Below are 27208 nucleotides of genomic sequence, written 5' to 3'. Positions count from 1 at the left end.
ATAGCTATGGGTGCTTGATTTGGAAACTATATTCTTCCCCTTTTCTGTATTACACACTTAATCATATTACATAAAAGGTTTTACGCGCTAGAGTATGGTTTGCCTTGATGTGCTCAAAATCAATTCAGAGCAGGCAGTTTTGGGGGTTCTGGGGTGCCCCTTTCCCTGCTCTGTAGCAGTTCCAACTTCTGAGTCACACTCCACTGGGGTCCATGACTGGAAAGAAATTGTGACAGAGAATGAATCGTGCATAATCATGGTTACTTGGCTATGACACTGAACACATTGGATAGTGTCACTCCGTGGCACAAGTGCTTTTATACTGGGGAGTGCAGATAGCCAGTTCTGCCATCTCCCAGCTCTGTGGTTCTAGGAAGACATTTAACCTCCTTGGTGTTTATTCCTTATTTCAAAGATGAGATATCGTAACTTCAGGTCAGTGGGTTCCAAGACCCAGCTGCTCAACAGGATCACTTGGGAAGCTTTGAAGACAGCCAGAGGAGCTACTTGAATCTACTTAATTAGTATCTCCTAAGGTGAGCCAGGAAATCACATTTTTAAGAAACTCCATCAGATTTTTTTTTAAGATTTTTAAAATTCACTTATGCAAGAACTAGGGTGTAGGCCGGAGGGGTGGAGGTGAGAGGATTCACTAGAGACAGAGTGGGGAGCAGAACAGGTGTATCTACTGAGATACACTGCTGAGGGGAGCAGTGGGCGGCTCAGGAGAGGTCTGACACACCACATGGGTCACCTCCCTGGTCTGGGATTGAACTCATGCTGCAGGCAGTGAGGTCCTACCACCAGATATTTCTAATGGCTGACCAGGCTTAAAAACTACCATGTTAGTGGCCCTCCCTGGTGGCGCAGCAGGTTAAAGCACAGCACTAAGAAGCTTAAGCCACTTCCGCATGAGCTCAATCCCCACCTGCCCCGGTGGTGACCACATGGCGTGGCAGACCTCTCCTGACCCACCCACTGCTCCCCTCAGCAGTGTACTTCATTGATCTGCCTATTCTGCTCCCCACTCTGTCTCTGGTGAAGCCTCTCACTGCCCCTGAGCCTCTGGCCTGTACCCCAGTTCTGTCTGCACAGATAAATAAACCTTTAAAAATAAAAAAAACTACCATGTTAGACAGGTGGTTGGGTGATGGGAAGCACACGGTGATGACAACTGAGATGGAAAAAGGCACAAAATGATGTAAAAATAAATTATTATATCATTTTTTTAAAAAAAACTACCATTTTAGGAAACTGTCAACAGTGATCTATCTTTAACATGGTTCTTTTCTTACCCCCACTGAAATAAATGTCTCTTAATTCACCCCAATCTCTTCTATTACCTTCTTACGCTTTACTAGAGGGTTTTATACCACACTTCTTTGCATGTGAGACCATAGATACATCCCCCTGCTCCTCCTACATCCTTGGCTCTTGCTTTCCCTGGGAGCCACACACTATTCTGACTTCTTGGGTTCCCGCCTTCAAGCCTCCCTGACCCCCACAGCTGATGCAGCTTATAGGATGACTCCAGCCCCTCCACCCCACCCAAGAACTACACATCCACACCTTCACTCAGGGACCGATCCTACACCAAGGCAAGGGCACATTAGAAACCAGCTCAAAGACTGACTGTCAAAGCAAGGGGAGACGCAGGCCTGGTAGCTGCCCCTGGTGGTTAATGTGTGGCCCTGAGGTTCCTGCTCTGCCTCTCACTGGCTGTGTGACTTGGACCAGCTCCCCAGTCCTTCCACAGCTCCCTTTCCCCATTCATTAAGTGGGAATAAGGTGGCTTCTAGCTCACTGGTTTCCTGGAACATTCTGTGCATGGTATGATGCAGTAGGTAGTGTTATCAGCATCATATCACATTTCACTGCTGAAGGCAGGTCTCTACTCCAGGGAGGTAGGTTCAGAAGCCGTGATCTCAACTGCCACTCTACAATTTACCTCGTGCATTTTGTGAAATATCTGGTATAAGATAGTTCAATGAATATGAAATTGAAAAAAATATGCCCAGGTGTACTTGTTCTGATTCCAATTCAATTTTAATTTAGGATCCAGAATCTTGCTTGAGCCAGTGTGACTATTCTCTATCTTCTATTCCACTTATAGGCAGAATTTTCATTCTTTAGGACACTTCATCTTCCTGCCTGTTTCCTTACTCAAGATCCCAAGGACTCAGCTATCTCTGAGGGAGTCCTGGTGTGAGGCTTTACCACTACTGGACTTACACAGACCATGGCACTGGAGTTTTATATAACTCTGACTAAGCATTTGAGTAAAAGGGGCTTTCCAGACCTGGGTTGCAGTGACTTCTCGCATATAGTTTTCTTTCTAGTTAATTAACCTTGAAGTGAAATTAGGAAAATAAATGTTTCACTTAACCTATTTCAAAATGAGATTGTGGCATGTTTCTTCCAATGACAACAACAGTAATGAGGGCTAATATTTATGTGGCGCACAATGAATGTGGTTTTGTTCTTTAAATTATTTGACATATTTTTCAGATCCAATGACACTACCGTTTTTCAAATGAAGAATCAGAGAACCCAGAAAGTTAAAGAACTTATTCATGACCACAGAGATAATTAGTAGTGTCATTAACACATTCTGTTCTCTAAACTACTATGAATGTGCCTAATATCATGTAAGTTTCACAATTTCTAAATTATTCTATGGAGGCATAAGCCTCCTAAATATCCATCATCATTTGATTCATCTCTCAAATATGGTTTATGAGTTTTCTTAGGGTGGATGGTTTGGATATAATTTCTCTAAAAACAACTGGCAAAGTTTGATATCATCCCTATAAATTCTACCATCAGCCATCATGTAACTTTTGAATACTGACCGTGTTCTAGAATTATGCTGGATACTGGGGTATATCCACAGACCTAGTATTGAATATTCATTTTCAATCTGGTAGTTTTTTAAATATCATCTACTTTACCAAATACAAAAGTCTTCATTATCTGGACCTGAATTAGAAGAAAAAGATTTTGAGAATAGAATTAACCATTAACTTGATTTTGAATATTCAAAATCAAGTTCATCATATTTTGAAACAATTCTACCATAATATTTGTTATTAGATTCTCCTATATTGGGTCACATTTTTCCCCCAACTGTATATTGCATTAATGGTTTGAAGTTCCCAATTACCCTACCTAAAATGTATTTACTTTGCTCAAACAGAAAAAAAGTCATTTTTGTTTATTAATATATTGAGGACTTTATTGGAGGGCATATAGATTAAAGATGGCTGTGGAGTCTTCCCTACTTTCCTACAGATGGAGTCTGTCTAATCTCCTCCCTTGGTCTGGGTTGGCCTAGTAACTTGTCTGACTAATGGAATACAGCAGAAGCAACAGTTTGCGTCTTCTAAGCCATTGAAAATCTGTACAAATTCTGCTCTTGTCTCTTATACATCTATGGGAAAGTTAAGCAGATAATAAGTTTAATTCCAGCAATTCAGCCATCACCAGACATTTTGAACTTAGCAGACCATCTGCTGCTGAATTCAAGCAAGTGACTTTAGTCTATGCCACATGAAGCAGAAGAATCTTCCAGCTGAGACTGTCCACTTATCTGATTCACAAAAATGTGAGTATAATAAATGGTTGCTGTTATATGCCAGTAAGTTTTAGGGTAGTTTTTACACATACACACACACACACACACACACACACACACACATACACAGACACTCCGGAAAACTAGAACAAAGGTTTTCAAAGTTCACTAATATAGCTATAAAATGCCTATATAAGAGAATTTTTAAAATGCAATTAACTCAGAAAATAACTGATTTCATTAGAACAAACATTTATATAGTTCCTTCCTCCCATGTTTAAGGCTTTTCATATACATTGTAATCTTCAATTTTAAAAGCTCTGGTTTAGCTCTTTATCATTCTTGTTTGTTCATTTACAAAGATTTTTCTATTCTTTATTAAATTAATACAACACAAAATTCCTTATTAAATTAATAAAATACAAAATATAGACTACAGAACAATTTGTATGAAAGCAATTATTTCCCATACTTCTCCCTTTCCCACCTACTTTAACCATTTCTGATTTTAGTTTTTTCTGTCATTACCACTCTAAGTAATTAGCTTGAAGAAAGACCTTTTGACTTACCAAATTAACATTATGTATTGAGTCCTGTCAAAATGAAGATTTGCTTCATTGCTACAGTCCTCACCTCCACATTTCTATTTTTGAAATTGTTATTTTAGCTGTTATAATTGTTGACTTTGCATCTTTAAATAATATTCCTTTCCGCATGATATCTTAGAGTTATTTTAAAACACTAGTTCATTAAAACTATGAAGAACACTGACAGACAGCAGACAATGAGACCAGATTACTTTTTTTTTTTTTTTTGCCAAAGTTCTGGAGCTTAATTCACAAATTTTATGCTCAAGAAGTAAATTGGTTTCAGAAGGGAGTTTAGTAGTCTATTCTGTCACATCACCAGAAGAGATTTTGAAAGGAAATTTAATTTCATGCTGAAATTTATTTTCCTTGAGGATAAAACATCTCCATATAATCACTTATATTACATGAAACTAAAAGGTTGCAGGAAAATTCCTGAATTACCTCATGCCAATTCGGCAATATTCTGGGTACCATTCATTACAAAACTGTCCATTAGACAGATAACTGCTCCATAACCACTCTTTCTTCCTACTTCTTTTTAAAGATGAGATGTGTCATATAGATAGAAAAATGTACAAAACATTTTATTAGTAATTATAAATAAAATATCCATGTAGCCACCTCCTAAGATAGAAACATTGACAGCATCCTAAAACTCAATGTTCCTCCTCTGTCATAACCGTCTCTCATGTCCAAAGGTAACAACATTATCCTGTTAAGCCCAGCTAGGCCCCTCTGTCTGGGTCTCTGACTCACCCTGGGCCCAGAAAGGAGGGCAGGCAGATAACATTCCTGAAGCCAGCTCCTGAAACCGGCTGACACTAGACCCTGATATCAGCTCCTGTCTCACGACTGAGAAACCTGTCCTTGGGTGTCTTGGCAACCCGCCCTTGGGTGCTGTGAAGTTTGTTACTCTTGAATTTGCACCAGCTATGATGTATGTAATGGCCGATAGGGCCTATATATTCTCTAACATTCCTAAGGTCGGGGTCTTGCTCTCCCTGTGTGGCCTGCGTGCCTGCAGGAAGGCTTGACCCCAGCTAGCTGGCTTAATAAACTCTGCTTGCTTGTGCATCTCTGGTACTGTTCTTTGTCGCCGGGGACAGCTGGGTGATTTTGGACCCTAACAATCCTAATGTCTGTGATGACGATTTTCTGATGTTCTTTATAGTAAAAAAAAAAAAAATCTATGGATACATCTATTTTTCTAAGTGTAACGTGTGTCTGTATGTCATTTACACTACACTTGAGACATGTGTCTCTGGTGGATGGCTTATAACACATTTTAGATTATCGTTGCTCTTCAGTATATGTGCAGATGCATTCCTCAGTGATTGCTCTCCTCCCTTACCCCTCTAGAAATCTGTTATAATGTATAAGGTAAGCTTTACTATCATCCTAGGAACCTGCCATGCGGGGAAGGGTCCTTATTTTTATTGCATTGCTCCTAATTGGAGAGTAGTGTCTCCATCTCATTTTCCACTTAGTGGTCAAGATCTACCAAAAAGCTCCTCTTCGTTAAAGTAGAAGAACCCTTTATCATAACGTAAGTTATTTGAATCAATTCAGAAACTCAAGTTTCCTAGTTCATCAGTCGAGTTTTCCTCATGCAGTAAACAAAACAAAGCCAAACAGAAACATTAGTTTATTTTAATCTCTCTGGAAATTACTTAACGATTTAAAATGAGCACACGCTCTTATAGTCATGGTGGTAAACTCAATGTATTCACTGGCTTATTTTGCAGGCATTCAACACACGCTTCCCTTGTTCTCAGTTTTTAGGCTCCAAGTTCACGTCGGGGTACTTTTATGCAATCCCACCCCACGCCTGAGGGGGCAGAAGCGGCCCCTGCTCGGCCCAGCTTCTGGGCGCAGCTTCCTTCTCTGTCAGGCCCAACCAAGTCAGTGTGACGTGGAGGGGGAACAGCCATAGAGACGGCCGCCTGTGCCTATGCCTGTTTCTGAAGAGAAGGCTTTCTCCGCGGCGTTGAAGCTTGTGAGTGTGTCCTCTCAAGTCTGTAAACCCAAACGCGTGGCGCGCTGCCCGGTCTGGCTTTTTCGAGGTCTGGCGCTTTAGCCCCACCCCCTGCTGTGGTGGAGAAAGGTGCGGTCCGGCCAGCGGCGCCCCGATCCGGAAGCCGCTGCGGCCGCCCCGCGCCTCCGCTTGCCTTGCGCCCGGGAAGCTCGGTGCGGCCCCGGGGCCTTTGGGCCCCATACCCCCGCTTTCCCGAGTCCCACCGGCCCATGGGTGTCCATGGCGACAACCGGGGCCCGGCCCGGGGGCGGGCAGCCCGAGTGGGGCCGCGGCGCTCCGGGGGCTTGCGCGGCGGCGTCGCCGTGTTCGCCGCTGTGGCCGCCGTGTTCACCCTCACGCTGCCCCCCTCGGTGCCGGGGGGAGACTCGGGTAAAGTACTTTCAGGGCCCCCCTACCGCCCGGTTTACACTTCTCCCGGGGTCTTTCCGGTTCGCGCCCTCCGTCCGCCGGCCTGCGGGTGCCTAGCCACAGGCGTTGCGTCCGGATCCAGCTCCTCCTTCCAGTCTGTAGCTCTGGTTTTGTAGTTCTGAGCGGTCTGGTCGGGGCTTGTTGGGACTGCCCCGGATCACTTTTCTGGGTCCGAGTCTCTTGCTTTGCATTCTTTATGGTCCACAAATACTACTTACTGAGTTCTTAATGTGTTCCGGACAAAGGGATTAACAGTCGTGGTGAACCACTGTGGAGTATTAGTGCGGGCAGAGGTTGCAGAATTACTGAGCGCACATGTTAAGTGGGGATGCATTGTTGGAGCGAGAGAGAGGTACGATTGGTAGTGGGTGATGATGGGGAGTAGCTCCTTCAGAGTCGCTTGTCAGGAAAAACCTCGGGGGCCGTGGTGCTTTTAATTGAAATAACCGTGCAAGCGCTCATGCAGCGAATTTGGGGAGAACGTGTATAGAGTAGGAGCCACTGGCTACTGAAGGCACACAGCTATTAAAAAGGAAAGAGGGGCTCCTGGGCCAATCTCGAGGAGTTGTCATGTATTTAGGAGAAACAAATCCAGTATCCATTTCGATAGTGCTTAAAAACAGTCAGTGATGTCAGAGTGCTGCTGTGACTTCAGATAGTCAATCTACAGTTTGAGGAAACCATGAGTGCTAATTAGTGTTGCTGCGGACCAGTACACATCAAATTGGGTAGCTGAAAACAAAAGCTTATTGTCTCACTTTCTGTGGATCAGGCACCTGAGTGGAGTTTAGCAGGGTGCTGTTAGGGTGTTGCTGTCATTGTGTGGGCTGGAACTGCAGTCCTCTCAAGGCTGAAGTTGGGGAGCATTTGCATCAAAGTTTAATTCCATTCTTTGCTGTGCGTGTCCCCTCGGTAAGCTGACTTCAGCCAAAAGAAAGAGATGGCACCTCTTTCTAACACCTCTGTCATTTTGTCATCTAATCTGGGAAGTGAAATGCTACTGCCTGATTTTGTTCTTGGAAGTTAGTAATTCCAGTCCCCCGTGGGGGAGAAGATGATGAAAATAAGGGGAGTAGAATATCTTTGGGCAACCATCTTGAAGGCTGCCTATGAGGACCCCTACGATCCACTGTCATGTCATTGACTTTATTGTTTCAGGTTCCTCCTGTTGAATAAATAGCGAAGTCTCTTTAATACAGTGAGAAATGGACTTGCATGTTACCCAGTTTACATTAAGTGATAGAAATAACTATAGTTGTGAGAGTTTTGACTCTGGAAAGCATTACTCAGAGATTTGGTAATTCTATACTGATCAGGAAGAAAAAAAGGAAATATTGGTAATTATTTTAGTTTGAGTGTGAAGTATAAGGTTGACATGAATAACTAGCACTTAACTGAGCGCGTACTATGTGCAGACAGCCACAAGTACTTTACAGGGATTATGGTTTTAACCCTTCCAGCTACTGTCCTGGTAGTATTTTTCTTTTATGGATAAATAAACTAAGGCTAAATTATATCCAGATTCACTCAACTGGAAACTAGGGGCAGCCAAGGAAAAATATCAAATAGACTGACTTGAGAACATGTGGTCTTCACCTTTACTCTTTGTCAGAGAATCTCACAAAACTCTTTGTTAAATTTCTCACATGTATAAAAAGTATTTAAAATCTCTTGTTGGCTTGTCTTAATACTATCTTTTTAAAGAATAAACTTATTTAGTCACTTTGAGTTATCTAACTTTTTTAGGTGTTCCAGTTTGTTTAGTTTGATACCAAATAGTGTTACCGCTTTTATTTTTAGGTTCCTTTTTAGGGATGAAAATTTTTTTCCAAGTGCTGGCAGTAAAGTCTGTTTAATCATATCGCTGATAATCTTCTCTGTGTTCAATGTACTGTTTTCCTTAAATGTGTTAATGAGATATTTTCTATCAATAAACAGAACGCATCTCAAAACCAAAATAGAGCATGTGTTATTTTTTCCTGATAAACTATAAATTATGCTCCCTAAATCCATCACATTCTCTTGCTGAAATTATTTTTACAACACTAAATATACCTAGCTTATTCATGTGTATGAATGTTTATGGTCTTCTGTGAGAGAATCCTATTTGTTATTCTTGAGTTTATGTTTTTTACGGATACTACCTTTAACAGATTTGACAAGACAATATAGTTGTATGATTACTCTCAAGAGAAGAATGTGAAGGGAGCAGGGTTTTGTATTAAGTTAAACTTCTGCTAAAAACTCTCAGCTTGCTACCCATTTATGTCCCAGATAAGAAGAAAACTGTTTCTCAAACTTGCCTGGAAAATTCTTCAGAACTGCCTGGAAAAGGTGGGGCCTAACCCCAGAGGGTCATTGTATAGACAGGTTTGGAATGATGGTTAAGGAATCTTAATTTTTAAAAAGCATATAATACGATGCAGGTAGTAGTAAAATTAGATTGTGGAATCCCCGGAGTAAATGGTTAGGCTAAAGCAAGGACTCCGTAGTTTCTTTTTTCTTCTTTTTTTTTTTTTGCACTACTCACTTTCTCCTTTACCACATCTTTTTTTTATAAAGATTTATTTACTTATGCATACAATACTGGGGTACAGGCCAGAGGTGAAGGGGCAGTGAGGCTTCCACCAGAGACACAGTGGGGAGCAGAATAGGCCAACTAATGAAGTACACTGCTGAGGGGAGCAGTGGGTGGGTGAGGAGAGGTCTGCCACACCATGTGGGTCACCTCCGGGGCTGGGGATCAAACTCATGCTGAAGTGCTGTTAGCTTCTTGGTGCTATGCTTTAACTCGCTGAGCCACCGGGGAAGGCCCCACTTCCATTTTTAAAAGTAGTATTTCTCTAGCTCTTTATCAAGGATACACATACAGGCTTTAAATACTATCTTTTCTATTTAAAGTTTAGTTTAATGTTTTGTAAGAGTTGTTAATGGAAGTTTGAAAAATTCCAGATTTAACATCATCCCAATAGAACTCTAGCAAAAAAAATAAGAACGTATTTGCCTTTTAACGGTTAAAGAAAAAAACAGGCTATTAATCTTAAATATAATTTTGAATATGTTTTAAATGGAGACTGAGTAACCTTAAAATTTTGAACTTTAATGTGCTTTATTGCACCTACAGAAATAAAAGAAGAAAAAGCTGTTTAAAGCAATTTGGGACTACGCCACAACCTACTCTAGAGTAAAATTCCAAGGTGTCCATGACCAGTTCTAAACACTTCTAGACCATAACAAAAGTGCCTTTGGTTTCTAAGACATTCTTGAATATTTCCAGAAAAAAAAAAAAAGAACTTGAGTATTTGAAGTGAGTAGTATCTGTCTTTGGGCACCTTTATGGGGCTTACATGATGCAAGCAGTCATTCACCTAAGAATGGGGTGTCAGAGCCTCACAGATGAAAGGAGTAAGCCCTCCTCAACCTCTGCTGGGCTTAGGTTCTTTGTTGTAGCCAGAGGAGGGAGAGGTGATGATGTCTTGACAAAATCCTGAAACTGATAGGCTAGTATTTTAACTTAGGGGAACTACCAGACTTGAAAACACTAACTAGGATGCAAGACAGTCTAAATAAGTGCTAAATGGAGAGGTTCAAACAGGTTCTGTGGAAGAGGAAATAGTGATTAATTCTGATGGGGGAGGTCAGGGAGGAGTGTGTTTAAGCAAAGGTGTCAATGAGAAGATGGCAATTGAACTAGGCCTTGAAGGATTTAGGAGGCAATGCTGGGTGAGAAAATGAGTGATAAGAGGTGCAAAAATAGTACCATTCCAGGGAAACTGGTAATCAGATTTGCCTGGAGTGTGGATAGATTCCGTGGATGTAAGTCCCGTCAAAGGGCCCATGCAGCCATAGAGGGCTTGTATGTCACTATGAAGGACAGACTTCATTCAGTAGGCAGAGATCAACCATTGAGAAGTCTCAGACAAGAAATATACTCCCTCCCTCTGCGGGGGAGGGCTAGCAGTATTCATTATGAAGATGATTATACTAGATTGGCAGAGCTATTGCTGTAGTCCAGGCTAGAGAGGATAAAGGTCTCCATTGTGACTGGGGTGGACAGTAAAAATTAATAGTGTTGATATCCATTAAAGAGAAGGGGTGGATATTATAATACCTAATAGGTATGAGTAACTTTAATAAATCATAATTATTATTGACTGATTTCTTCATTCTGTTGAATTATGGTATATAGGGACAAGTCATAAACAGTTCCTATGCTCTGGGTACATAAAATCTTAACACAGTAAGTTATTTTTAACAACATGTTAACATTTGGTAAATAATCACCATGGTGAAGAACTATTATGGGATATATAAATAAATATGATTTGGAAAATGTGTTATGGTAATCAGTTTACCCTGTAAATGCTATAAAATAACTGGAGCCAATAAATATTTGGCAGTTATTTAATAATAATATTCAACCTAATGAATGTAGAATGGGTATCCAAATGCCAGTTTAGGGCAGCATGACATTTTATGGCATGTCCAAACCTCATATTTTACATATAAAAGTGCATCTTTATACAGTTTTGCACTAAATTCTTAAGGGATAATTCAGCACCTTACACTAACGACCTTTAAGAGTTTTTAAATACAAGTATATACAACTTAAGGAGGGGAAGTAAACATTTTTTGAAAAAACTGAAATTCACCTGTCTTTCCACTGACCAGTTATTAAAAACTATCAAAGACAGTTTGTTAGTAAGACCTACAGGAGAAAATATTCTTAGACTATTTCATGCTGTTAAATCTCTACAGATTTGCAGTTTTATCCAGTCAAATTAATGCAAAACCCCAGTGCAAGCATTTGGATTTTGAAAACTTTGGAGGAGTGTCATTTTCTAATAGTAATTATTGGTTTTACATTATTTTTTCACAGGGGAACTGATCACAGCCGCACATGAGCTTGGAGTAAGTATTAGTTTTATTGTTTAATCAATGCTCTCATTAACAGTTTTAGGAATTAAGAAAGTTTAATTAACCATGGCATAAAGTAGATTAATTTATTTTCAAACCCCAGTTTTTAGTAACTTATAAGTACAGTACGTGACAATTTACTTTAAGTTATAAATCCAATTAAACTAAATTATAAAGCAAAGCCTTTACTATATATACAGTAGCTGGCTTATTATCACCCTAAATTTTGTATAAGCTGGGGAGAATAAAATAAATCGGGTTAACATTTTTAATAAGTTTATTATTTAATAAACTTTATTATGGTGCATGATCCCTTTAGGCAAGACCTTAGGACTGTCAGCATGGCGGTAATCCGGTAGCAGTGTGGTCTTTCAACTTTCTAACCAACACGATATTTCAGAACCTGTTTGTTTTTTTTTTTCAATAGCCTTTGAAATGACCCTAATGTACTGTGAACCCGGAGAACAAACTGCTTAAGAACTGACAATGAAATATGTCACCCTTTCTCTAGGTGACACACCATGTGATAGACGCCGCCAAATCCACTAAAGAAAATATTTATTTGTATTGGTACAGAGGATTACAATAGAAAACCACTACACAAACATTTAGTCATTGGCACTTAAATCTTTAGACTTGCCTGAGAAAAGAGCTGCTTTTCAATGAAAGCCAGCTGGACTCTTCCTTCACCAGATGAAAACCTTCTAACTGTTTGCTAATTTTTCCATAGGTTGCCCATCCTCCTGGCTATCCTTTGTTTACTCTGGTGGCTAAACTGGCAATTATACTGTTCCCTTTCGGCTCTGTTGCCTACCGAGTCAATCTTCTGTGTGGCTTATTTGGAGCAGTAGCGGCATCATTACTTTTTTTGACCGTTTTCAGGTAAAGTAGTTTATTAGCTAACATAATATTGACTAATTAGAAATGTCACTTTCTTGGGCCCAAGTACATACTTTCGGGAAAAAAAAATCTGTCTCTTGAATGGCTTTCCTAATCATCTGATTTTACTTTCTTAATTTACAGTAATTTCATATGCGTTTGACCCCTCAAGTGATTACACAGTTGGTTCTGCTTCATACAATAGGGTGAAGGTGTCACCAGTTCATTATCGCAATTCTCTGGTCAGGCAGAACTAATAAGGTTTGTCATTTTATGAAGATGCAGATGGGCCAGTTTAATTCAACAATATGAAATTCATCTCTTGGCAAACAGTAAATACCAGTCAGTTACTTAACTTTGCTGCTGATGGGCAGCAGCCTATCAGGCCCAAAGCTAATGCCTAATTATTTTGCTATTCTAAATATGCACATGTTGTATACTTTTTGAGTATACAAGGCTCTCAAATAAGAAAATGAGTTTGGGGTGTAGTTTTAGTTAAGCTATAACTTTGTTCCATTATAGCTGTAGGGAAGGTAGGCAAATTAGATCCTACTTACTTCACCGATGGGAGACTTTCTGCCTATGGCAGGCTACCTTGCTTTTGGTCATTAGTTTAGAATACTTTTTCACTCATTTATAGTGGAAAAGATAAATTATTCCTGCAAATGGGAAACCAAATTAAAACACATAGTTCAAAGACAATTGCAGGTTTTATTATAAGAACAAATACCTTTATATGTAAAGAAAGATAATTTGAAGAATTCCAAGTGTCATTTACACAGAGGTTAATGTTTTTATTTGTGTTATTCATAGAATTACCTTTTCACTAAATTCTTTCTAAATTCCCTTTGAAGTATAGAAAGGTTAAAGTTAACATAATTATGACTCTAAAGCTTACTTTTTCATCTTTGTATAACAAAGTCTTCCTATTCAAATGTTATAATTGTTCATTATTCACTAAATTTTACTAAATTTTTAGCTATATTTAATATTTTTCTATTTCAGTCTTACAGGTGATAGCGAAATCTTTAAGCATGAATTGTTTAAAATAACATCTTTGCTTGCAGTGATTAGTGTTATGAATACTTTTTATTCCCCAAATTATTGGAATAATTTTATTAGACTTGTTCTTTCTAATTTCCTTATATTAAGAATCTGTCATTATTTCCATCGAAAGAAAAATTGATCTTTTATTTCTAAATATCTAGGCCGAAATTTAGAACTTCTCCATTCTATATAGAATATATGAATTACTAATTTTTCACAGGATATTTTAAGACAGACATTTATTTAATAAGAACTAATATTTGTATTTATTATGATAATTCAACTATATTTTTAAAGGTTCACTTCTATTACATATACATGTATTTGAATACTATGTGGATACAAATAATTTATGCAAATGAAGCAATGAATGTCTAATGTTTTTTCATTGTATTATTGATGTCAGTCCACATGAAAACCTCTGTAAAAATCATATACTAAAATCTTTATCTTTACAAACCCAAGTAGTTTTGGACAGTAGTTTTCCTCAGAGTTGTCCATGTTTTAAAATAACTTATTATTATACTTGATTATTATAATGGAGTTTAGATTAGCACATGAGCCTGTGATCATTTTTTTAAATACACAGTCTTAGTGACAAATTTGTATACTTACAAATGCTTTAAATTAAAACTCTTAATATGACTTAACTGGATATTTGAGTGGTTTTAGTAACATAGTACTTTGAAAAAGTTGCTTTCTTTCAAAAAAGGAATCTAATAATATTATCTCTTTCATACATTTTAATATGAAAATACTTCATTATTTTGAATACAAATAATTGATAAGGTACACGCCCTTTGGGAACAACCTAGTTCAAGTGGCAAATCTGTTTTGTCAAACAATAGATACCCTTCAGGAACAAGCAAGCCATCTCTATGGTAATAGGACTAACAGTAGCCTATTGATTGAGTGGAAGAAGACATTATACAATGTCAGCTGGCTTGTTACAATTTCATTTGTTGTATGACCTGAACTTAACCTTTAAAACCTTTCTTCTGTGAATATAAACCCAACAGCAGGACACAGTTTTTGTCCAGCCATTACAGTGACAGCTTTTTTCCAGTCCCAGTGTACAGTAAATGTATTCCTTTACAGGTTGACTCCTTTATCAGAATTTGTTTAGGAGACATTTCACTACTATAATCATTTACTGGCTAAATCATCATTCCATTTTGTTGTTGAATATTCAAGGGTTTTGATCCAGGAAACAGTTTTATTCTTTCTTTTCCTCCATCACTTAAGAGAACATTACTGTACATGAAGGATTAGTGCTGACTGGTGTGCAGTAAATTAATTCTTTTAACAGGTTTAGGTTTTTTTCAGGTAATTGTTCACATAGCATTCACTATATTTAGCTCTTGGGGTGGACATAAAGACCTTCTGTACATTTTAAACAAAGATTGTATTTCAAAAGCAAATTTCTGTTTAAATGTGTTGATGTAAAAAGCTCCAATTTTTTCAGTAAACATAACTTAGATTAAAAGAACAATTTATTCGTTGTTTCCCATTGCTATGTAATTTTTGCTTTCCTTGCATCTTTCTCTTGCTTTTAAAAGCTGTAAGATGTCATTAACACTGCATTTTTTGTCAATCTTTCCTAATGGTTGGCAAGAACTCATTTATATTTGCTCTGCCCTAATGTAGCAAGCCTATGAGTAAAACAGCACATTGAAAGCTGTATGTGTCACTGTAGTTTACGGAATTAAAAATATAAGACTGTGGCTGTTGATTCTGTATGTACTTATTTATGTAATGTCCCCTTCAGGGATATTTTTAAGCATGCATTATGTTTGGGAGTTTAATACATCTCACTTATATGAAATAGTGCTCATTTTATTAATGTGTACATCTGTGCACTTAAGAATCTGTAATAAAGTTAGTGGTTTATAAGAACTGGGACTTTATCTTTTAAGGACAATTGAAGTAAATTATTTTTAGTTCAATATTGGGGTGTTTAAATAATATCTGAAATTCACAAATCCTACTAATACAAAATAAGAAAGTTATAGATAATACAAGTTACTAATGTGAGCACCATTTAGCATTACTTACTACTTGATTTCAAACTTATTTTCTAAGAAACATCAAACTATGTTCTATGTGCTGGGTGAATTAGAAATTCTGAAATCGCTATCATTAAGCATCGGTGTGCTTACCTGTCCTGTGTTTTAGTGTCATGAAAAAGAGAATGGAGTATGTTGATAACATTATATGAAAATTCTTTACCTCGGGGCATATTTAAGTTACTTTTGATCTCAGATGAGGACATATCTTGTATCAATTATTTTGTAGTTACAGATCAGGGGATGTGTGCTTGATAGGCTGGAGAGCTTATCCTTTTCAGACTGTTGGGGCCAAATGAAACTAAAGAAGTATTCATTCAACAGTATTTGTTGAGCACACATATGAATCAAGAGTAAAACAATTTTAATTTTTATTATAAAAATTCAGCTTATTTTAAGGAGAGATAAAATTACCATTAAAGGTTTTCAGATTTTTTTTTCCCTAAAAGGCACTGTTTCAGAAAATTTGTATAACAGAGCGTCTAACAACATTAATATTGTACAGTAAGAAATCAGTTCTTTTACTGGCAAGGAGGTTACCTAGAATATATGAACGTTGGTGGTAGTTGAAGGTATGTTGAAATCAGCCTGCTTGCCACAGACAACTTATAGCCAATTTTAATATTTCAATACCTCCCTGCAGATTGTTTTGGCCAGTATTTTATTTCATAAATTATATTTTTGTAAGCATTTTGCAGCTGCAAAAATTAATTTGATTTAACTTTTGGAAAACAACTTGTTTCTGAGCACTGTGTCTGCTATTCCTAGAGTCTCTGCTAAGAGTCCATTCAATAAAGAATAGAAAATTAAAATGCCATACCTCAGAGAATGTAGAACCTCCTGCTTAAGGGACATTTGGATTTTCCATCTCAGGAAGTATTTTTGATTATTCCCATAGAGAATAATGTGAAGCGCTTCCTAATTTCAGAGTTAACTATGCATAAGTAACAAATAGTCACCAAATTTTTGTAGTTGAAGAAGAATGCAAAGTACTGGAGCATTAATTTCCATTCAGGAGAATATCTGTCTTGATCCCTGGTTAATTGATCATCTATTTCTCTCATATTTGTATTAAAATTGCATCAACTCAGACTAGTTAAGCATATTAAAAGCTTGGTTCATTTGCATTTTCTTATAAGTAGAGGGACACATTACACTCAAATAGCAGCACTTCATTTTGAAGGGAAAAAAGCGGGGCAGAAACTCTTTCTTAAGACTGTAGAGTCTTTTCTGACAGCTAGTCAGAGTTAGAATTAGTTCAAGGAAATGTTAATAATGCACTGGCTGGCCTAATCCCTTTGATATCACCAGGTATCCTCCTGTTCATGGGTTAATTGCTTTAAAAGCGAAGGCAATATTCTGAGCGGTGGGCCGCTTCACCTTTTCACAGCTGTTACCATTGAGTGACAACTAAATCCCATGTGTAAGATGAGGAAGAGCTCAATCTCCAATTGGGAGAAAATTTATGTAAACCACAATCCCTTCAGAATGTGCGGAAGTCATAGACTTTCTTGATTTACTCTGCTTTTCCCAGAAAGCTCTATTGTTCACTTTCCTAAGTCCCATCAACCCTTTGTAGCAGAATATCACAGCGGCAGCAGATAGCTTGAAATATATAAATGCTATCATAGCTCTGATTAATAGCAGTGCTTATGAGTCAAGTCTGATAACAGTGCAGCTCTCCACTCAATTTCAGATACTGCTAATGGAATCTGTCTTCTCCAATTGTAATATGAGAAGGCCTAATTTGCCATGGAGCTTGGAGCTGTCACCAGTAGGGGATTGTGGGGTCAGATGGGAGCTGCCAGGTTTTTGCCCTGCAGCTTGTATCTCTCACTTTGAATAGAGCAGCCCCCTGCCTGCCAGTTAGCTGATAGGCCGCCGTGGGGTTTATGCCACTATATACAATAGGGAAGGGCTACATAGGCTGACTTTATAATTGTGAAGCTAGCTCATATTTCCACAGCTACGGTGCTGCATAATTTCTAATAAGTGGTTTTAACAAATGTCAGATTATTAAAAGTTTCCTCAATTACAAAAACTTATAAAACATTTAAATTGCTAAATCTGTTTCCTGCCGAGATTTTGCCACTGGAGCTAGTCACCAGTGATTATGGCTATCATAACAAATACATGTATTTCTTAAAACGACAAATAAAATTATAGATCTTAACTCATAGACTTACTGCTTTTCAAAGGTGTGAAAATAGAAAACACTGTTAATGAGTTGAATTGAGAGATACCTCATAACTGCCTAGGACGACTATTTAATATTAAATCTCTTGTATATTGAGTTGGTTAGTGTTGCTAATGAAAGTAAGTTTAATACCTGCAGTCTGCTGGTTTTAGTTATTTGAATCTTTTACGTTACTTCATATTCCTTTAATATCTTAACATTTTAGAAATTATGCAGTGTCTCCTAAGTTTTCAGCTAGAAAGAATGTAGTGTGTTGCTGTACCTTGGCCAGGACATTTGATAACTATATGCTAGAATAAACTTTAACCAACTTCAATTTTTTTTCTTTTTTTTATTACTGTATTAGTTTATTTTTACATATTTTTGTGCATTTTTCCATCTCAGTTGCAATCCCCTTGAGTTTCCCATCACCAAATCACTGATGTAACCAACTTCGATTTTGCTACTGAAAACAAAACACACTCTCAAGATTGAGTACTGGTGACCTGAGAGTTTGTGATTTTTAAGTATTTCATTTCAGTAAATGAAAACATTTATTTTAGATGTTATTTTAAAGTAGGCTATGGAAGCTATTCATAACTATTCCCTCCATTTCAGTGGTGCTTTTTACTTTTCTGAAGGCTTTTCAGTTTTTCCCCCAATTTTAATTAGTGGTTTTATATCAAGACTATTACTTGGTCCTTTGCTTTTAGTGTACTTATAGTTGATATTTACGTTGCTGAAAATTAAGAATTGAAGTTGTTCTCTTTTGACTGAATCTGAGAAAATAGAACTAACCTTGGTAGGATCTTATATTGACTGACAATTTTTGTGATTTGTGGGGGAAAGGGCTTATTTGCAAAATTTAAAAATGAAATATTTTACATTTTTTAAGTGTGGGAGTAATGGCTTAGAGATTAACTTTAATAGACTGTGTCCTAAATTGTTGATTTATGTTCATTAGCGCTGAACTTGAAAAAGATATGATTTGACTCTGCTGTTCTTTAAATGGCCACTGGCTATACTTTGCCCACAGAACAGCTTGCACATATCAGATGCTCAGTACGTATTTGCAGAAAGTGAACACCCACTGAAAGAGAGTGGGCAGCACACCTTTTAGTAGCTTAGCTTTATTAGTTTGACCATTTCTAGGCACAGTGGAGGGGTAAATATGTGGGTGTTGATTATGTGAATGAGTCAGAAGGGAGCACTTACATAATTTTCATGAATAAGACCTGGAAAGACTGGGGGTGGTCAATCTGCTGTTGATTGTATCCAGCTTTCCCTGTAGCCCATCGCATATTTAAGTCTAATCAAGTGTGAGTCAACACTAATTGTGATTTATTTAGCAATGATAGTCAGGCACTGCACTGTACCCTCCTCCATTTAATTTACTTCAAGTATAGTATTTCAGTGGAGGAAGAAGGTAGTGGGCCCTCCACGTGGGGTTCTTTGCATGCAAGTTACACTGAAGACAAATACATTCATGAATTTTATGAGGCACGTCAAATGTGTGCTCTGAAAGAATTTCAGGTTTCTGTTATTTGCCTTTTGATTGAGGGTTAGACAAACATGTGACTACACATGAAATCAAATACCGTGTAGTGGAAAGAAAAATATACCTTATCATCAATAGCAAACCTGTGTCAGTGGTGTAAATTGTAACCTCCCGATTTATCCATTGTGTCAACAGATGAATAGTATTCCATCTGTGAGAAACCTGCACAATCAGTTCCTTTCTCAGGAGTCTTATCTAGGTTCAAGGATTTTGCGAACCAAAAATAAGGCAGCTGTGTTTTACTCGTAGAATTTTGACCCACGCATTTGTTAAGATGCTCCCAGCAGCATTTCATAGTCATTATCCAAGTGGAGAACCTCTGTTCTTTGCATTATCTGAGTGGAATTTTAAACCTTTCACCATCTTCCCATGGTATCTGCCATGTGCATTATATACTTTTCCTTTTCGACTAACCACTGGAATGGTCCTGGAATGGTAGCTACCAGAATTTAGTGTTAACCCAAGTAAAACAGCCGTTAGAAAGATGTAGACTCCTCGCAGGTGGTGCAACGGTTAAAGCTCAGCACTGCAAGCCACAGCCACTTAAATGCAAATTCAATCCCTACCCCGGAGTTGACCCACATGGCACAGCAGACCTCTCCTGTCTCGCCCACCACTCCCTCAGCAGTGTACTTTTGTCAGTCTCCCTATTCTGCTCCCCACTGTCTGCGGTGAATCCTCTCACAGCCCCTGTGCCCCTGGCCTGTACCCCAGTTCTATATGCATAAATAAATCTTTTTTAAAAATGTAAATATATTAAATTTACATTTTTATGTATAATATGTAAAATATATGTATGGCATATATGACTTTAATGACTTTTAGATGATTTTGAATCATCGTTGCTTTACTCCCTTTGTGTGAGATCTTAAAATTGAACATACCTCTCTAATAGTTGGATGATTTTTGTAAAAAATTTGATTATTTGAATTGATGTATAACTAATTTTTACAATATCATGGCTGTGTTATTAAAGTTATCATAGTAGTGGTGTTTAAAGTGTAGATCTTAGTCCATTAAGATGTTATCTCTCTGTAAATTAGGTTAGATTTCAAAAATATGTATTTCATTTGAAGAACTGTCTTTTGACGTCCTTCTATGAGGCTCTTTTAGATATAGATTGGGAGTGAAAACATTTTTTTCTCATGTTCAATTTATGATAGGTGTTCTTAAGTTAAAATGGAAAATAGTTTAGGATATTTTGCAGTTTATGTAGTGAGTTCTGGTGAAAGAGTTCTCACTTTACTCAAAACCTCATTTGAATTTCTCTTTTTTTCTAAAGTTGTCATACTTTCATCAGTTTCAATTTTAGGTCTTAATTTTAATGAGCTGATTTTCGATGTCACTTTAGCACATTTAGTTTAGTAGAAAGGAACATTCCTAGATTACCAAAAGAAAACACAGTGATGTTTTGATTATGTTATTTTTATTTGAAAAAAAGTCATCAGACTTATATGGGTAGGAAAAAGTTGTTTTGTCCTGTTTGAGAGATCCTTGTATTTATAGTTCATGCATACATGTGACTTTACAAATGATACCAACCAGCTTGTTTTGTGTAGTCACAACAATTTTATTTAAAATTAATGCTTAGGTAATGTCAGATCAGATATTTCTTCCACATTTTTTTTTAAGATTATTTGTGCATACAGAACTGGGGTACAGGCCAGAGGTACAGGGGCAGTGAGAGGATTCACCAGAGACAGAGCGGGGAGCAGAACAGGCAACTCAACGAAGCACACTGCTGAGGGGAGCAGTGGGATCAGACAGGAGAGGTCTGCTGCACCATGTGGTCACCTCCCTGGCCAGGGCTGGGACCCACGCTTGAAGCAGCTGCAGCCATCTTGCAGTGCTGCGCTTTAACTCACTGAGCCACCAGGGAGGGCCCCACATGTTTTTTAAAGAAATATTACTCAACCAGAAATTTGGGCTACCAATTTATTTAATAATAATTACATGCAGAAAGATTTAAGAATACTGTTTCACTCTGTTTATGTAATTTAACTCTGCTTAAAAGTTTAAAACTAAACTTGTCTTCAGACATATTCATGAGATTTGTGTAGCATTACTTAGGGAACCTTTTTGCACATTTTAATGTCTTAATATGCAGGACTTGTTGATATGAGAGGTTTGGTGATATTTAGTTCAATAATATATAAGATGGAAAATTTGAGGTATTTTGTTTAAAAATTTGAGAAAATATAAGGAACCCTCTATACATCAATATGTGAAAGACAGTATGAGCAAGTGAATTTGTATCTTGTATTATTTTCTTTGAAATATTTGCTAGGCAAGGAAAAAATCAAGTAATATAGAAGTGACTTTAAGTAAATTATTATTTCTAGGCTTTTTCCAAGATAATATTCAAACAGTTGAATTAAAGTACAAAATGATGAAATGATTATTCTTTAATTTCTGTGAAATATATTCATTTTCATATTCCTTTATTTTAAAAAGTTCATGTAACAAAAGTTAATCCTTTATTAAGACACCGTTTTTATAACAATACAGAAAGCAATGACAAAACACATAGTTTTTAAAACAAGCAAAATATACCCCAATACCAAAACATCTTTTCTTTCAGTTTATTGCACTGTTTAAAAACCTAAATTTCTTTAAAATGGCATAAGTTTTTTCACAAAGTTTCATTTGAAAATGATTGAACTTAGGTTAAAATAATTAACTGTTACTATTTGGAGAATGTTAAAAACTAAAGATAAAATGTGCCTTAAATATACATATGCATATGTATGAAAACATTTAGTTTAAAATTCAAATTGCTTTTCTAGGGACACGTACGCATATATACCCTTTGCTGACTTGTAAGCCGTAAGTGGGATCTGCCTTGTGAAGGCAGAGTGGCATCCACACTGAGAGAAACTGAGAGTAAAGACTGTTGGAGATGGAGAAGCAGTCTGTAAGCGCAGGGGCTGACAATCAGTTGTCTCGATTGTTCAAACACAGAGTTTGAGATGGGTTGTGTCCAAAACAAGAAGGCCAAGGTTAGTTACAAAAGTTCTTGTTTGTGGTGATGAGGAGCTTGTATGTCTTACAATCAGAGGGGATTCCTTGAAGGGATGGAGGCAGAAAAGTGCCAAATCAAGTAAGCATTAGAGCCCTTTCTCTGGTGCCATTGGGGAGCCTTGAGCTTGAGCTGCTGAGGGCAGAGAGATGCAGTGCTGGTGTGGGGGGAGGGGAAAGGATCCTTTTTTAAAAAATGTTATGAAGTAAATTTTGGCAGAATGTGATCTGCTTTGCCAAATACAGTTAGGTCTCTTGGCTCAAATCTCCAAACTAGGTATAATAATGAAACTCACTAAGATAGGAAATACAGGAACAGAAGTCATTTCAGGGAAGAGGAGGAGAAGTTAGTTTCCCACAAGATGGCATTGCACTTCTGTGGGACAGCCAGGTACCAGTGACTTTGGGTTGAGGTGTGTATGTGCAGCAGTCAGTCAGAGGTTGAGAAGCTCAAAATCAAGGGAGAGCCAGTGCTGGAGGCAGATTTGGGTTTTAGTTTATAGTTGGCAGCTAAAAGCAAGATAGTGGATAAAACTACTGGGCAGAGTACATAGTGGAGAAGAGCAGTTGCCTGAGGATAAATCTGAGGAAACACTGACTCTGGGAGAAGTCACCCCTGAGGGATGTGGGCTCCCCAGATGTCAACTCAGTGATGTGTCCCCAGGAATCATCAGCCCAGCATAGGGCTCAAAAGACTTCTAGATTGGCAGTGAGGTGGTCATCGGTGCTGTGGCAAACAGTGCCAGGAGATTACAGAGTCTGGTAGAGGCCACAGAGGTGGGCAGTGTGAAGCTAATTTGGACCTCGCTCTGCTCCTGAGACTTGCCTTCATGAAATCACCTTGACTTCAGCCTTCTTTATAGTCATTTATCTGTCTCATTAAAGTGAAGTGAAGCACGCTCAAAGTAATGCTCAGATAATATGCCTTGAACAGTGTCACGAGTCTGCCTACCTAGAGGCAGAGAATCCATTGAAGACCTTCTCCACAGACTTCAGAAAAAACTTGTTCTTAATGTTTCTGCCCTCATCCTTCCACTTATTGGCAAGTCACAACTGCCGTCTGCCATGCATCAAGGTGGGCGTCACCTCTCCCTGTTGGCTGCATGTGCTTTGTGGCCCTGGGCCCCATGCTTGTCTTCCTCCGGTGCACTCACCCTACAAGCTGCTTCATTTATGGTGTACCATTCGTCTTCCCATGCCTTTGTGAAAATCTGAATTCTCTTCTGTTGTAGGCTGCTTGCAACAAGAATCCAGTCTTGCTTAATCGACCAGTCTCCTCTACTGTCTCCTCATGTGACTTTAGCTTTCAGTTCATTCGTTTCCTCAATGCCCCTGTGCTTCTCTTCTGGCTTCATCAAGACCTAGACCCCTTTATCTTTTTTCTCATCTCCCTCAGCCCCCCGCTGGCTTTACTTTCTCCCCTGTCCATCTCAACACTGGTTCATTACAAGTTCCTTTCCTGTCTGTCCTCCTGCCCTACCCAGGTGAGGCTGCAGTCTCCAGCTAACTGTAAATTCTTACAGATATTTCTCCTCAGAGATTGGGGACATGGCTAGTAAATGTTGATTGATTATGAATCTTACCATAATGCAAACTTTTTAAAATAGAGTTATTTATTTATGCATGCAGAACTGGGGTACAGGCCAGAGGTGCAGGGGTGGTGAGAGGATTCACTGCTACGCTGCTGAGGGGAGCAGCGGGAGACAGGAGAGGTCTGCTGCCCATATGGGTCACCTCCAGGGCTGGGGATCAAACTCACACTGGAGCAGCTATTTAGCTTGCAGTGCTGCGTCCTAACCTGTTGCACCACCAGGGAGGCCCTAAAGCAGACTTTTAAAGACAAATATGTTTTTAAAATGTGCATATTAGGGGCTCTCCCTGGTGGCACAAAGGGTTAAGGCACCACATTATGAAGCTCTCTGAAGCCACCGCAACACGAGTTCCATCCCTGGCCAGAGAACTGACCCACATGGTGTGGCAGAACTCTTCTGACCCTCCGCTGCTATCCTCAGCAGTGTACTTTGTCAGTCTGCCTGTTCTGCTCCTCACTCTGTCTCTGGTGAATCCTTTCACCCACCACACCTCTGGCCTATACCGCAGTTCTGTAAGCATAAATAAATAAATCTTTTAAAACATGTGCATCTTAAAAGACATTTGCAGCTTGATTTATAAAAAGCTATTGAAGTCAAAGAATTTCATAGGGGCTAGCTTATATAAAATTTTTTATGAAAAATGTATGAGCCCTCTAATGTTTCATATTTTATATATCCTATATATGAATGCTCACAAAACTTTCTGCTTTTGGGTGTACTGCTGTCTCTTCTGTCTTCCACATAGCTAAGCCACTCTTAGCTTAGTTTTAGAATTTCCTCACATAGTTTCCTTTGTAAACTTAACAGAAATAATAAAGAGGGAAAGCAATATATTTGAGTCTTGGGTACAAGCATTTGACCTTGGCTATGTTTAGCAGAAAAGAAGTTAAAGGAGAACACTATATTTAATAATGAAAATTAAATGGATCTTTAAAATGGTCAGTGGTCTGAAATCACATTTTTCTTAGGTAGGAGAAATGGCCAATAAACACATGAAAAGATGGTCAGCATCACTAGCTTTTATGGAAATGCAAATCAAAACCTCAGTGAGGTAATACTTTTCACCCAAATGTGGCTAAAATCAAAAAGTCAGAAAAATTTCAGCAGTTGTGGCAAAATCATCCACTGCTGCTGAGAATAAAATTGTGCAACAACTTTCGAAAACAATCTGTTAGTTGCTGAAGTGATGAAACATAGAGTTGTTCTGTGATCCAGCAGTTCCACTCCTAGTATATATCTCAGTAAAATGAAAACATATGCACAAAAACTTGCATACAAATATTTAAGGCAATATTATTTGTAATAGCCAAAATGTGGAAACAACCTGAATGTCTATCAGTGGAAGAACAGGTCAACAAAAGGTGGTATATCCATTCAGCCATTAGAAACAAAAAATGAAATATCAGTATATACTTAAAGTTGAATCAACCTTGAAATGTTATGCTAAGTTAAAGAAGCCAGTCACCTAAGTCTACCAATGATATGATTCCAGGGAAATCTGACAGACAGAAAGTAGATGGGTATGTATTGAAGGCTGGGGTTGGGGACAGGAGGTTATGATAACTTATAGGGATAGGATTTCTTTTGCAGCTGATGAAAATGTTGTAAACTTGACTATAGTGATGGTTGTACATGTCTGTGAATATGTGCTTAAAAAGTTAGTCATACACTTTATATTGCTGCTTTATTTACAATTCGAAAGACATGGAAACAACTCAAATGCCCAAATAGATGACTGAATTGAAAAGATGTGCATATACACAATGGAATATTACACAGCAACCAAAAAAATAAACACATGCCTTTTGCAGCAACATGGATGGAGCTGCAAAGATCATGCTTAGTCAGATAAGCGAGAAAGAAAAGGAAAAATACTGGATGGTTTCAATCATGGCGAAAGTACAAAGGACCAGGGTATAAAATAATAATAATAATGAACAGCTGTATACCAGAGACCTTTTATGGAGGTGGAATGGGGAATGGGATAAAAAACGGTGGGGGGAGGGAAATGCACTGGACTATGGTGATGGCACATGGGTAATTTGGTGATGGGAAGCTCATGGGGATTACTATTGAGATGGAAAAAGGCACAAAATGATGTAAAAACAAACATATTATTAGAAAAAATTTTTAAAGTTAGTCATACACTTTAAATGGGTAAATTGTATATTATGTAAATTATATTTCTATAATAGTTTTGTTGTTTTTTTTTTACTCAAGGAAACATTCTAGAATTGGAAAAATGAAGGCAAAGGTAATTGGAGAGCTTTCAGAATTTCTAACAGGTCTGGATTACCAGAACCTGAGTCAGAAAAATCCAGTCTTAGGCAGATGTATTCAAAGGAGACCATCACTATTGACAACAGACACCCCATCTTTTACTACTGACTCTGACCTGGCTTGTGAGCATTGCCCCACAATAGTGCTGCCATTGTTGCTTGTAGAATGCTGCATAAAGGCCACCAGCTATTTCTAATGATTCTGTCTCTATCCCTGCTGCTTGCCTCACAATTTTTTCTTCAGAAAAAAGTAGATACTTGTCACTGACAAAGCCTAAATGACATTCCCATGTTCTAGCTGCAAGAGAGGCTGGACAAATAAGTATCTTCCATTTTCAGTGTATAATATGAAGGGATTGTTCTTCATAAGCTGGATATTGCTCTAACGTAGAAAGGGGTTTTAGATGTTGAACAGCTCTGCCCCTACACTACCCAAAAAAAGGACAGGAAAGAATATTCCACTACTTTTTTGTCTTCAATTTATATAGTAGGACTGCAACCAAAATTTCTATAGGTGTAGTTTGATTATTAAGCAAGCTCATTTAAGATGAATAAATAATGAAGACTATCAATTTGATTTCATCATCAGTTGCTTACTTTCTATAACCTTAAATCTATTTCTCTGATACCAGGGAAAATCAGGTGAAAGAGTACAATTTTCCTGATCTTTTGTACAGGAACGGTGAGAATTCAAATTGGTGAACTTGCTGATGTAGGATTAATCTGCAACAAAATGCTAATGTATGTAACTCTAATCTGGATATCGCTAAATTTGATAATTTTTTTCTTCAGTTTTTAAAATCATATGAAATATTTGAAAAGACAGTTAACATAATTCTAATAATTTCAACAATTCAAATACTTCACATGTCTTCCTGAGCATAATAATGTATGTTAAAAAGAAATCAATGTAAATTATGAGTCATGAGTTTCCTTCCTGAGGATTCATACATATCAGGACTTTCTTCTCAGTTCTCTTTCATTAACTCTTTGGTGGTTTTAAACTTGACTAATTGCCCTTTCAAAAAACAGGTTAAAACCAGTCTTGAGAGCCCCCCCCCCACCGTGG

At 37.9% G+C, this 27208-nt stretch overlaps 1 protein-coding gene across 3 annotated transcripts in view; it reads left to right on the top strand.

Annotated features, from left to right (window-relative positions):
• The first annotated feature begins 6137 nt into the window (after positions 1–6137).
• TMEM260 (transmembrane protein 260) overlaps positions 6138–27208 on the top strand; it is a 54858-nt gene continuing 33787 nt past the window's right edge. For 2 of the 3 annotated variants that reach the window (XM_004681846.2, XM_012724696.1), the window contains exons 1-3: positions 6349–6568; positions 11487–11518; positions 12255–12406. In XM_004681846.2, the coding sequence (XP_004681903.1) occupies positions 6409–6568; positions 11487–11518; positions 12255–12406 (344 nt within the window). In that variant the 5' untranslated portion in view covers positions 6349–6408. Of the gene's footprint in view, positions 6161–6348; positions 6569–11486; positions 11519–12254; positions 12407–27208 lie in introns of those variants that run through there. The other variant, XM_012724698.1, reaches the window with a different exon arrangement.

Source organism: Condylura cristata, unplaced genomic scaffold (genome assembly GCF_000260355.1).
Source record: "Condylura cristata isolate star-nosed mole 26May11 unplaced genomic scaffold, ConCri1.0 scaffold00013, whole genome shotgun sequence".
Classification (NCBI taxonomy): Eukaryota; Metazoa; Chordata; class Mammalia; order Eulipotyphla; family Talpidae; genus Condylura; species Condylura cristata.
The sequence above is the reverse complement of the archived record's forward strand: the minus strand, read 5'-3'. Positions and strand labels throughout refer to the sequence as shown.